The 12,701-nt window shown below is 45.8% G+C and overlaps 1 protein-coding gene across 1 annotated transcript in view; it reads left to right on the top strand.

Moving 5' to 3' along the window:
• The window catches only part of FAM20C (FAM20C golgi associated secretory pathway kinase), a 97,613-nt gene that overhangs the window by 34,583 nt on the left and 50,329 nt on the right, over nucleotides 1–12,701 (top strand). The window contains exon 3 of the mRNA XM_083711544.1: nucleotides 8,572–8,650. Within this exon, the coding sequence (XP_083567670.1) occupies nucleotides 8,572–8,650 (79 nt within the window). The remainder of the gene's footprint in view (nucleotides 1–8,571; nucleotides 8,651–12,701) is intronic.

Below are 12,701 nucleotides of genomic sequence, written 5' to 3'. Positions count from 1 at the left end.
GGCTCAACAGTCAATCTCTCTTCACAGGGAACTCTGGGAATTGTAGCTCTGGGAGGTGAATAGGGGTATTGTGATAACTCTCAGCACCCTTAACAAACTACAGCTCCCATAAGTCTTTGGGGGAAGCCATGACTGCTTAAAGTGGTATCACAGTGCTTCAGATGCATGGTATAAATGTCTTAGTCTTATCAAACACAACTGCTCTTCCCCTGCAATGTGCAGCTGTTGGACATCTTCCGGGGCACACTGTCAGCTGCTACAGAGCAAGAACCCACCCCAAAGGTCTAGCTAGAATTCATTGATTTGACCCTACAGCAGGGATGAGGACCCAGTGGTCCTCCAGAGGTTGTTCGACAACCATTCCCATCATCCCTGACCATCGGCCATGCTGGTTGGGAATGATGGGAGTTGGAGTCCAACAACATCTGGAGGGCCAAAGGGTCTCCACTCCTGGCTTCATCTTGCCATAGGTGCTGAATGGACAGAATTGTGCATGTCTCCTCTTCTGTAACTATTGCATCTGTTGGGGCCAGGCTGAATAACTCTCCTAAGGACCACCTTAAGGAAAGCCTAAATCCAGAATAGCCAATGTGCTACCTTCTGGATACTGTTGGACTACAACTCCCATCATCTCAGGACCATTGCCCAGAGTGGCTGGGGCTGATGGGAACTGGAGTCCTGCCCTAGGATCCTGTGCTGGAACATGCATCTGAGAAGATCCCCCAGAATCCTTTGCAATATGGAATTATTCTCCAGCATACAAGCTGTCATCTAAAATGTTCCAGTAAGGTAGAAAGTTTTTGGGAAATGGAAATGCGGATGATCCAAAGGCAAGATGACATGAGAAGGAGGTCAGGGCAGGAGAATATAATTAAAGGTCTGATCAGACAGCCAAATAGTCATGGAACACTTTCCTGAGTGCAGTCCTGAAACTCTTCCAGTCCCCCCCCCCTCTTTTACCTGAAAGTAAAAGTAAGCTGAAATTCTAACTCTTTCAAATTGGCTGTGTCCTTCTCCCTTGACTTTGGGGTCAAGGTGATTGCTGGTCTTTTTGTTTGTTTGTTAATCTTTATATAAGATTACTTAACTCACTCTTTGCTTTCCATTCTTTGGCGTGTGTTTTTTCAGATGCTGAAAGATTAAATGTAACATTTGCATTTGAATGCGCTTTTAACACTATGTAAACGTTCTGGGTAATCTTTGCCAGAGTTAATGATATATATCTTGGGGAGTTGTAAAGGCTATGAGGAAAATAAAATCTCTGCTTCCAGCATTCATACATACCTAAGGGCTTCTGGGGGAAAGGGCGATTATGACTGTGATTAGAGGACACTTAAAAAAAACATCACACCTCTGGTTTTATATTCGTTTTGAGGCTTTTCAGAGAACCTTATGGATCTGTTGGGTGGGGGAAATCCAGTGTCTTAATGGAGTCATACTTTTATCAAGACCAACTAAAAGGTGGTGTGGAACCTCCAGCCCCTGGGTGCAAACAGGCTTTCTTATATGGCCCAGGGGGCTGCTTTGGCCAATCTACACCCACCAGACAGATATCTTCTGGTGGAAGAGATACTGCAGCAGACGGGGAAAAGTGGTGTGTGCCACAAATACAGGGTTTGAAAGGGAAATAAGGCCTTTTTGCATTCCTGCACATGAGACTCTTGCAAGGCAGAAAGCAGAAGTAAACTGTTATAAGAATTTCTGGGTCTCAAATATAGAACAACTATATCTAAATATATGAACCATGTGTCTGAAATAGTATGGGAGAGCAATCCTGGGGCCATTTTGACCTCAAATATTCCTCTGCAGTAAGGGAGACAAATGGGGAAAGCCTTCCCATTGTCTTTTCGCTTGCAAATCCTGTCTTAAGGGCGTATTTGTGTATGAATAGGGTGAGCCTGTGACCTGGATTCAGGTACTAAAGTATTAACCATCACAAAAGAATGGCCAGGCTGCCCAGGTAATGCAATCAGTGACCATTATCAGGTCTCCCGGCAGAAAGGATTTCTGCTGTAGACTGACTCCTCTGCTGTAGACCACCTCCGTCTGTGATGTATGCATGATGTTTTAGGTGAGTGGTCTTGAGCTACAGGGTGGGCAGTTTCAAAAGTCTAAATAAGGGCTTGTTCGCCATTGTTCAGGGTTCTCCTCCCTCCAGTGTATGGTGAGTGGAGACCCTGTTGCAACAATTCCTTTAATACAGATCAGACTTACTAGCCACTTTGCTTTTCAATTTACTCTGGTTGGCCTCTGTTATTTTCTCCTACCGATAAGGAGCCCACTTAAGTACTCTGTACAGGCTGTCTGGAATACCCCATAAGGGAAAGGGAGCAGTTTTTCTTATAACAAAACAAGCAAACAAACAAAAAACTTGGTAGTCGTTCTGCTGCTAAAGAGAGCTGGAAATTCTGGTGAGAGCCAAATTGGCCTCCCATTTTGAGGCCTCGTTAGCATGCCGTTCCAAGGCTATTACTGGCAGCAATGACTTAGTGTCATTATTATGTGGCTTCCTTGAAAACTGTTGACACAGTTCTGCCTGCTGTAAATCCTTATGACAATGTTGTTTGGACAGAAACGAGAGTCTCGAGTTGTCATCTCCAAATGTGCAAACAGAGTCTTGGAAACGTGAGTGGCTTTCTTGTAAAAGAGAAGGGGGGAAAAAGGAAAGGAAATGGGGGGGGAACGTTGGTTGTTCTGACACAGGAATGCAAAGCAAAAATTGCCATGTGTCGTTCATAAAAATAGGACCGGAAACAGGAACATGAAACTCAGTGTGGTTGGGAACGCGTGGGTGGGCTGGGCATATATTTGAGTCGATTTGGATGACGTACACAGACCCTGGCAGGCTTCAGGCTTGTATGGACTTCTCAGTTCTCTGAGCACCATAATGTCAGGGATTGGCAATGTAGCATCCTCCAGTTGTTGTGCCATTCCTCCAACCCTCATCAGCTGCAGCCAACATGAACAACGGCTTGAGAGCACCACGTTGGCTACCCCTGCCATACATAATGCTCAGTTGAAAGTATGTCTGCGCAGATTCTTCTTATTTCCTGTAGGGCTTTTTTTTTTGAGGTTTTTTTAGGGGATGCTGTGAGCCTGCATGATTTTTTCCCCGGGGCTGGAATGGGGCAAATATTCCAAATACACACACATACATACAATCCTGGGAACTGTAGTTTTCTAAGGGTGCAGAGAGTTGTTAGGAAACGATTGGAACACTTAAGAGTTTGAAAATCTCTTTGTCAAACTTCAAAGGGTATAAATGCCACAACTAATTTACCAAAAGGATAAATTCCAGCTTGACGCTTGCTCCTGCTATATGTCAACTCCCTTGGTAGGAAGGAACCCCTCCTCCCCCAATTGCATGATGTAAAATGAGTGTGTATTTATCAGTCTAAAAAGTTAAAAAAGGTAAAGGACCCCTGACAGTTAAGTCCAGTCACAGGCGACTCGGGGGTTGCGGCGGTCAGCTTGCTTTACAGGCTGAGGGAGCTGGCGTTCGCCCAATTACAGTTTTTCCAGGTCATGTGGCCAGCATGACTAAGCCGCTTCTGGCGCAATGGAACACTGAAACCAGAGCAGCGCATGGAAACATGGTTTACCTTCCCGCCAGAGCGGTACCTATTTATCTACTTGCACTGGCGTACTTTCGAACTGCTAGGTTGGCAGGAGCTGGGCCAGAGCAACGGGAGCTCACCCCGTTGCAGGGATTCAAACCACTGAACTTCCAATCAGCAAGCCCAAGAGGCTCAGTGGCTTAGACCACAGCGCCACCCGCGTCCCATTTATCAGGCTGTGTGTGGCCAAATGCCAAAGGACTTTCTGACATTGACCTGAGCTTATCTCTCATGGCTTAGGTTCTTACAGCTATATATTTGGCTTTTTTTAATGTATTTGTAGTTGGGTTAATAGTTTTGTATTTTGTTGCTGGCAGGAGGTTTGGGCAGGGGCTGGCTGCTTTAGTTCTTTTGTCAAACTCCCCGGGAAAGTGCTAAGCTGCTGGGTGGATGATTATTCAAGGTATTAGTTGTGTTTGCTGGGGAAAGTCCAAAATCGACCTGGTAGGATGGATGATTCTGCAAGTGTTTTCATAGTCAAGGAATAGTCAAGAGCCAAAAAATGAATCACTATGGTCATATTGGCAGTGATAATTCCTTTTGCTTGTCTGGATCATGGGTAGGCAAACTAAGGTCCGGGGGCCAGGTTCGGCCCAATCACCTTTTCAATCCAGCCCACGGACAGTCCAGGAATCAGCGTGTTTTTACATAAGTAGAATGTGTACTTTTATGTAAAATGCATCTGGGTTATTTGTGGGGCATAGGAATTCGTTCTTCCCCCAAACAAAATATAGTCCGGCGCCCCACAAGGTCTGAGGGACAGTGGACCGGCCCCCTGCTGAAAAAGTGTGCTGACCCCTGCTCTGGATGGAGGCTAGAGAGGGTTTCATGCATGTGTGTAAAAAACTACCCTAGTGTACAAAATTTGCATCCATTTCCTGGCTCATTTTGACACCGGCACGTAGCGCTTAAAAGATTGCCCAGTAACGAATGTGGTCATTAGTCCAAAAAAGATTTCTCACTCCTGCTCTGCATGATTCTTCTTCTTATTATTATTATTCATTAATTTATATACTGCCAAAATGGCTTCTAAGTAGTTTACAACAGTGAAATCAATACACAGTAAAAATACACCATAAGAAATCCACAATTAAAAAGCATAGCAGTTAAAAAGGTTTGAAGAAAGCTGAACTGCCCTGAAATCTGTGGATGAAGGGGCAGCATGCAAATTTAATAAATAAATTTAAAATAAAAATAAAATAAAACCAGAAGTTCTGCTTGCCCAAACAAGTGTGCCTTCGGGATGAGGTGGAATACCAACATTAACAATGCCTCTTGTATTTACTCCCTGGATAGCTCAGTTGGTTAGAGCATGGTGCTGATAATGGCAAGGTTGCAGGTCCAATCCCCATAAGGGGCAGCTGCATATTTCTGCATTGTGGGGGGAAGGACTAGATGATCCTCAGGGTCCCTTCCACCTCTACAGTTCTATGATTCTTTGATTTCAGGGGGGGGGGGGGCATTCCGCAACACTGGCACCATCAGTGAAAAAGCCCACCTGCATGATACCACAAGCTGATAATCTTCATACACCAGCAGCAGACTCATTCTTTGAGTTTGGATATTGATAAAGCCAGCACAGAATCATCCAAAGGCAATCCAAAGGCAATCCAAGCAAGCTTGGATAAACCCCAAATTTTGCACTCAAAAAACCTTTGGCAGACCCTAGGGCGACCCCTCCCCAATAACCTCAGTGCAAATGGGAACTGAGAATTGGTAAGGTAAAGGGACCCCTGACCATTAGATCCAGTCGTGGCCGACTCTGGGGTTGCGGCGCTCATCTCGCTTTACTGGCCGAGGGAGCCGGTGTACAGCTTCCGGGTCATGTGGCCAGCATGACTAAGCCGCTTCTGGCGAACCAGAGCAGCGCACGGAAACGCCATTTACCTTCCTGCCAGAGCAGTACCTATTTATCTACTTGCACTTTGATGTGCTTTCGATCTGCGCTGTGAAAAGCTGACTGATTGATCATCAAGAGGGGCCAGAGAGGGAGGATGAAAGGGAATGGAGTATTCTGGAAAGGGGATTGCTGGCTGGCTGGCTGGCTACCTAGAAGGACCCCTGAACAGAAGTAGCCCACCAAGCAACATTTTGTTTAAGGTGCCACTTGTTTTATAAACAAGTGAAGAGAGTTGAAATGAGGACACACAGTGTGTTCTCAAGCAGCCTTGACAATGTATGGCGAAATTTTGTTACAATGCGATGTGCATTTGCAACAGATCTGACTTCAGGCAGCTGCTTCGAGGACTGGAAATGAGGTTTTGCTTTCTTTAAAATGACAGCATGCTTTTCTCCCCTTAAATGCATTCTGAGTTTTGGCCTACTCAGCACCACCAACTTAATCTAATATGTGAAACCTGTGCGTTCCTGCTCTGCCTATTCAGTGCAAATTGCTTAATGCACTTTAATTTCTAATTATTTATTTGTTCCTGTGGGATGGGTCGGTAATGCAAGAGAAGGCTAGGGTCAGCAGAAAACAGCGAGGCTGGAGGGACTGTTTTGCTCGAGCCGAAGAGTAATTAAAATGACCGGATTTGCATAACATTTTGTAGCACAGAAAAGAAAGGAGGAGGGAAAAGGACAGATTACAAGCAGGTGACCTATCAGTAACAGAGCACCAAGAGGAGTAATTAAAAGGACGTGTAGCTAATATCATTGGTTCAGGGAGAGAAAACGTACAGGGCCAAAGAAACTGAAGGACAACAGATCTGAAGTAGAATAATGTGACATTTATTTACGCACGCACACCCCTAAAAATAAATCTGGATTATTTTTTTGTCAGCTCTCCAAAAGATGTGGGTTATCTGACCTTTGGAAGGAAGGGGTTTTTTATTTTATTTATTTAAAGAAAGACGAAATTGCACACACTAAGCTGGCTAACAGATTCACCTTTGAAGATAGTGCTTTTAAAAGCTAAGGTGCAGCTTGTTGCATGTTGTCTGCTGCTGGTGTGATGACTTGTGTGTATGTGCATATGTGTTACGACCCCTGAACCCAGCCCCGCCTGCAATGCCTCCAAAGAGAATCCAAATGAGGAAGAAAAATCGGGAGATGAGGCTAGTGGCTACTAGCCTTCATAGCTATGTTCAACCTCACTGCTGGAGGCAGTTTGCCTCTGGAAACCCGTTGGTGAGAATCACAAGTGGGGAGAGTTGGTCCTGCTTATGGGCTTCCCATATGCACCTGGTCAGCCACAGTGAGAAGAAGATGCTGCACTAGATGGGTTTTTGGCTTGATCCAACAGGCTCTTATTAATATTCTTAAGATGCTTAACCCTGTTGGTTTGTGTGTGGGGTTTTTTTGGGGGGGATTTTCAGCATCTCCTGTACTCTCCCAGCTTAGGGACAACACCCCCTTTGCCTTCTTCAGACTCTGAGGACTACCCCTTTAACCTCTGTCTTGTAGAAGCCAGTGATTCCAGAAGCTGGCAATGGTTCTTTGAGGAGCAAAGCTTCTCCAGGGAGGTGGGTCCAATTCCAGAAGACATGCTCGCTAGCCTTCATGGGGCTTCCAATGGATACAGCTCTTTGCTAAGGCAACATTCCCCCCATTACCTACAATAGAGCCAGCAGAAGAACCCACTGGGAGCTATCCGTGGTCCTGATGAGACTTGTCTGGCTTGGAATATACCTTGCCAAGCCACATTCTCCTGGATCTGGACTTTACTTAGCATGACCCTCCATCCTAAAGACACTGCTTGACACGTCCTTGCCAAGTGGCAATTGAAGATGTGGCCCTACTTTTGTAAATTCATGGAGGAAAGGGCTGCCAGTGGCTGCCAGCCATGATGGCTATGGTCTACCTCCTCAGTTAGAGGCAGCAATGCTCTGAATACAGTACCAGTTGCTGGAAAACATAGGATGGGAAGGGTACTCTTGTTCTGTGTCCTGGTTTACTATTGTGAGAACAAGATGCTGGACTAGATGGGTCAATGGCACAATTCAACTGGCTATCCTTCTGTTCTTAACCTTGCCTTGAGGGGAAGCTAGGAATGGGGGATAAATATTGGTTCACTTCTTGCTTCAATGTGAACCTATCCAATATGGAGACCAAAGTGCACATTGCCTTACAAATTTCCCCTTTTCCAGATTTTGCAATCCAGTTCTCCCAGCAACAGGAAAAGAGAATAAGAATGCATATATTAGGGGAACATGCATATACTATATGCACAGAAATGCATGTATTTGTGGAAATCATGTGCTAAAATGCTTGCAAGGGAAGTTGGCTTATATTGCATATGCAGTGGTACCTCGGGTTAAGTACTTAATTCATTCCGGAGGTCCGTTCTTAACATGAAACTGTTCTTAACCTGAAGCACCACTTTAGCTAATGGGGCCTCCTGCTGCTGCCGTGCCACCGGAGCACGATTTCTGTTCTCATCCTGAAGCAAAGTTCTTAACCCGAGGTACTATTTCTGGGTTAGCGGAGTCTGTAACCTGAAGCGTATGTAACCTGAAGCATATGTAACCCGAGGTAACACTGTATTAGGGGAATATGTATATATTATATGCACAGAAATGCATGTATTTGTGGAAATCATGTGCTAAAATGCTTGCAAGGGAAGTCTGCTTGCATGTGCTAGGAAAATGTGTGCTAAAAGGCTGATGAATTTTCATGAGGGCTTTTTAAAATAACAGTACTAATAATTCACAAACTGATGTGGAAATCTGGTGAAGTTGAGACTGAAAACTGAGCAACTGGGAGAAATCGAAACTGACAAGCTCATCCAGCTCTCAAGGAGACCACACATTTAAAAAAACTTCCCAGTGTTAAAAATGGCACTGCTGTGTTTTTGATGCTGACTGCCCTATAAATAACCCTTCTTTCTCGCTGCAGGTGGTTAACTGTGACATTTCAGTATTAAAAATTTGCTGGTTGTCTATTGAACTGTATGGGCATGGTTTAACTATTTTTCTCTTTCTTTCTCCCCTTCTGCTTTCCCCTTCCTCTACAGCAATGAAATCAGGAGGCACCCAGCTCAAACTGATAATGACATTCCAGAATTACGGGCAAGCCTTGTTTAAGCCAATGAAGTAAGTGCGGAATCCCTGTCTTTAAAAAGCAAGTTTACAAAATTTCGGATGCCTGCGAAGAGATCATTAATGGGCATTCTTGTCTGCAGCCAAGCTTGTGGCGGAAAGAGATATGACAGTAATGACACAAGGAGCAATGATTGTTTGGGTGCCCCTACCTGCTTTTAAATTAAAGGGATGCCTCGGGTGTGTGTGGAATCTGGTGCAGACTAAAGGTAAAGGTAAAGGGACCCCTGACCATTAGGTCGAGTCGTGACCGACTCTGGGGTTGCAGCGCTCATCTCGCTTTATTGGCCGAGGGAGCCGGTGTACAGCTTCCGGGTCATGTGGCCAGCATGACTAAGCTGCTTCTGGTGAACCAGAGCAGCGCACAGAAATGCCGTTTACCTTCCTGCCAGAGCGGTACCTATTTATCTACTTGCACTTTGATGTGCTTTCAAACTGCTAGGTTGGCAGAAGCAGGGACTGAGCAACGGGAGCTCACCCCGTCGCAGGGATTCGAACTGCCGACCTTCTGATCGGCAAGTCTTAGGCTCTGTGGTTTAACCCATAGCGCCACCCGCGTCCCTATGGTGCAGATTACAGCATAAATAAAATGGACTTTTAACGCTTTCCCCTACATTGGTCCCAATCAACACCCCCCCCCCCAGCCAGGTGTAGATGATATTTGCATGGGGGATGGGGACATAGGACGAAATAATATTTTGTGCTGAGGATACATTCACAACCAGAGGCGTAAACTCAACTCAGGTTGGTAAGGCAAGCATGCACTAACCAGAAAAGCTCATTTGCTTTGCAGATGTCTTACTGCTTTCAACTTGCCTGCTGTATGAACCTCTGCCAGACATTTAACGAACTCAGGGAAGGTCAAATATGGGTGAAGGCTCATGAGTTAGATTTGGGTTTAAGATTCCAGCGGGGAAGAGTTTGGAAAATAATTCATCTTCAGATGGTAGGAAAACTTATTCACGTTTATGGTAATAGCCAAATGCACCCCCCTGCCCTGCCGCTCCCAGATTTCCCTTTGGTTGTATATTCGTTTGTGATTTGTGCTCGTGATTGCATCAGTAAGTAAAAAAAAAAAAATCCAAATTATTATATTATTAATTAATTAATTAAATTTGTTAGTTGCTTTTTTGCTATGGCAACTCAAAGTGATGTGCAGTATTTTAAGCAAAAAAGAAAAAGAAAGAAAGAAAGCCTACATACATTAAAACCAGCATATATGTGTATATATGTACACACACACACACACACACCTGCATACAACCAGCTTTCTACAAGCTGCTGGGATCCTGCACATGCCAGATATTTAAGTGTCTTCTTGGCCCCAGATCAAGCTAAACCTGGGGGAACAGGCTGACTGCTCTGATTTAGATCTCTGAATTTGCAATAAGCTGCGAGGTGGTCGAGAAAATGCACCAAAGCGCCTGCGTTCCTCAAGCTCCCAGCACCGCTTGGCTGACTGCTTGGGGATATTTTATGGGTGGCTTGAAGTTATTTTGTGCATAGCTACTCCAATCCCCCTTCACAAAACCCGAATCCCCTGCTGGTTCTGATTAACAGAGCAGATGAAAAGATAATGGAAAAAACGTTCTCCTACAGACAGACTTGCCCAGTTGCTCACATCTCCGCACCTTTTGGATTGGAGCTAATCCTCCAATCTGTGTTAGTTAAAACTTTTTGGGGCCTTGTGATAATCTCTGATAATCTCTACCATTTACCTGGTGCCATCAACAACCTTTCCCTCTCTTCCTGCCCCAACCTGACCCTGCAAGGAACAGTCTCAGTCACAAACAGTCCCGTCCTGTGCAGGAATAGGGAGCGTGTGGCCCTCCCGAGGCTGTTGGGACTCCAAAAGACTCAGCCAGCATGCCCAGTGGTCAGGAATGATAAGAATAACATCTGGAGGCCCTTCGGGGCAGAGACCTCTTATGATTTGTCCTGTATCAAATGGAGCAGCTGCAGTCAGTGGCCAGTCAGGCTTCTGTATTCTCCTAGGCTACGTATGCACTATGCATTTGAAACAGGCGACTCTTTTCAAAGAATCCTGGGAACTGTAGTTTTGAGGATTACCGTATTTCCAAAAAGTAAAAACCAGGGCACCCCAAACGTTGTTGAGGTGTTGTTGTTTTTTAAGGAAGGCCCCCAAACACCACCTTTCAATTTTTCAATCCCGCCTTTGAAATCCTGGCAATGTCCAGAAACATCTGGATGTATAGCAGCCCAAGTTTATGGGGAAACTACAGTTCCACCTGGGGGTCTTAGGGCGGTTCACAGATCTTTGCTTACCCAAAAGGCGATCAGATTGTAGAACAGCAGCAGACCTGGATGCTAGGGTTAAAATGAAGATGTGCTGCAGGTCTGGAAAAGGCAGGGTTGTGCCTCTGAATTCCACTTGCTGGGAACAACGTTAGGAGAGAGATCCTGCGCTGTGTTCTGCTCATGGGTTTTGCATAAGCATCTGGTTGGCCATTGTGATGGGAAGGTGGACCAGATAGGCCTTTGGCCTGATCCAGCAAGGCTTTTCTTATGTTCTGATCATAGAATTGTAGAGTCGGATGGGACACCCAGGATCATCCAGTCCAGGCTTCCTCAAACTCGGTCCTCCAGATGTTTTGGGACTACAATTCCCATCATCCCTGACCACTGGTCCTGCTCACTAGGGATCATGGGAGTTGTAGGCCAAAAATAATCTGGAAGGCAGAGTTTGAGGATGCTTGATCAATCCAACCTGTGCAATGCAGGATTGTGCCCAGTACAGGCTGTGTTTTGTAGTAAACAAAACTTCTCTGACCGGCCACAGCTCTCCAGGGCCTCGGATCTAGGCCTTTCTCATCTCGGATCCTTTTAACTAGAGGTTAGGTAAAGGTAAAGGGACCCCTGACCATTAGGTCGAGTCGTGACCAACTCTGGGGTTGTGGCGCTCATCTCGCTTTATTGGCTGAGGGAGCCGGCGTACAGCTTCCGGGTCATGTGGCCAGCATGACTAAGCCACATCTGGCGAACCAGAGCAGTGCACGGAAATACCGTTTACCTTCCCACCGGAGCGGTACCTATTTATCTACTTGCACTGGCATGCTTTTGAACTGCTAGGTTGGCAGGAGCAGGGACCGAGCAACGGGAGCTCACCCCATCGCGGGGATTCGAACCGCCAAACTTCTGATCGGCAAGCCCTAGGCTCTGTGGTTTAACCCACAGCGCCACCCGCGTCCCTAACTAGAGGTTAACTGGGGCTTAAATTTGGCACCCTTTACCTGCAGACCAGGTGCTCTGCCCTCGAGTTGCTGCCCTTTCCTTTGTTGGGAGAATATGCAAAAGAATGTATTGGATGGACGTTCCATATTAGTGACATTTGTTGGAGGCAAGCCCTGTGGTTGTCGTCCTGAAGGATGATAATGCACCCATCAAGATTTCTGTTTGGGGAGGGGATTCCAGGAACCTAAAGCAAGCCGAGGAAAGCAGAAGGGCACCTGGGGTGATAAATACCGTAGGCTTGGTTTTCTTAACCCAGAAGGGATTGGATTTTCAAATTAGGGACGAGGGTGGAAATCAAAAGCGGAGGTAAGGAAATTTGAATAAAGGCAGGGGCACACTCGAAGGAGGTCAGCACTAAAGTAGAAGCATGGTGTGTTTATTACACTGGGTTTCGCAAAGTCGCTTGGGGCCGCTGAAGGTTTAACAAAGCCGTTCAGCACCCGTGTTGGGGCCTTGCCGCAATCATAGGCTCATTTCCTTGCTTTGTTTCCCTGGTACAGAAGTTCAATTATTAGTTCCCTCCAAGTGGGTCCATAAAGCAGGAGAGTCAGGGAGGATAAGTGGCTTTGAGTATCTATTTAGTATTCCTCACATCCATGCTAAACATCAGGTTTCCTGTATGAAGCCTTCAGAAGACTGCAGTACTTAATTTTTCAAATGAGAATCAGCGGGGCTCACAAATCATGTTTTCTGGCCTGGTGGCTTTTTCCTCTCAGTCTCAGTTCTTTTGTGGGGAGGGGGGCATGTGCTCTGCTTGATGGAGGACAGCCCACTATTTCAGGGATAGGGAAAC

The sequence above is a fragment of the Podarcis gaigeae genome (assembly GCF_964106915.1).
Source record: "Podarcis gaigeae genome assembly, chromosome: 14".
In the NCBI taxonomy this organism is placed as follows: domain Eukaryota; kingdom Metazoa; phylum Chordata; class Lepidosauria; order Squamata; family Lacertidae; genus Podarcis; species Podarcis gaigeae.
Note: the sequence above shows the minus strand (reverse complement) of the source record. Positions and strands in the feature narration are given on the sequence as shown.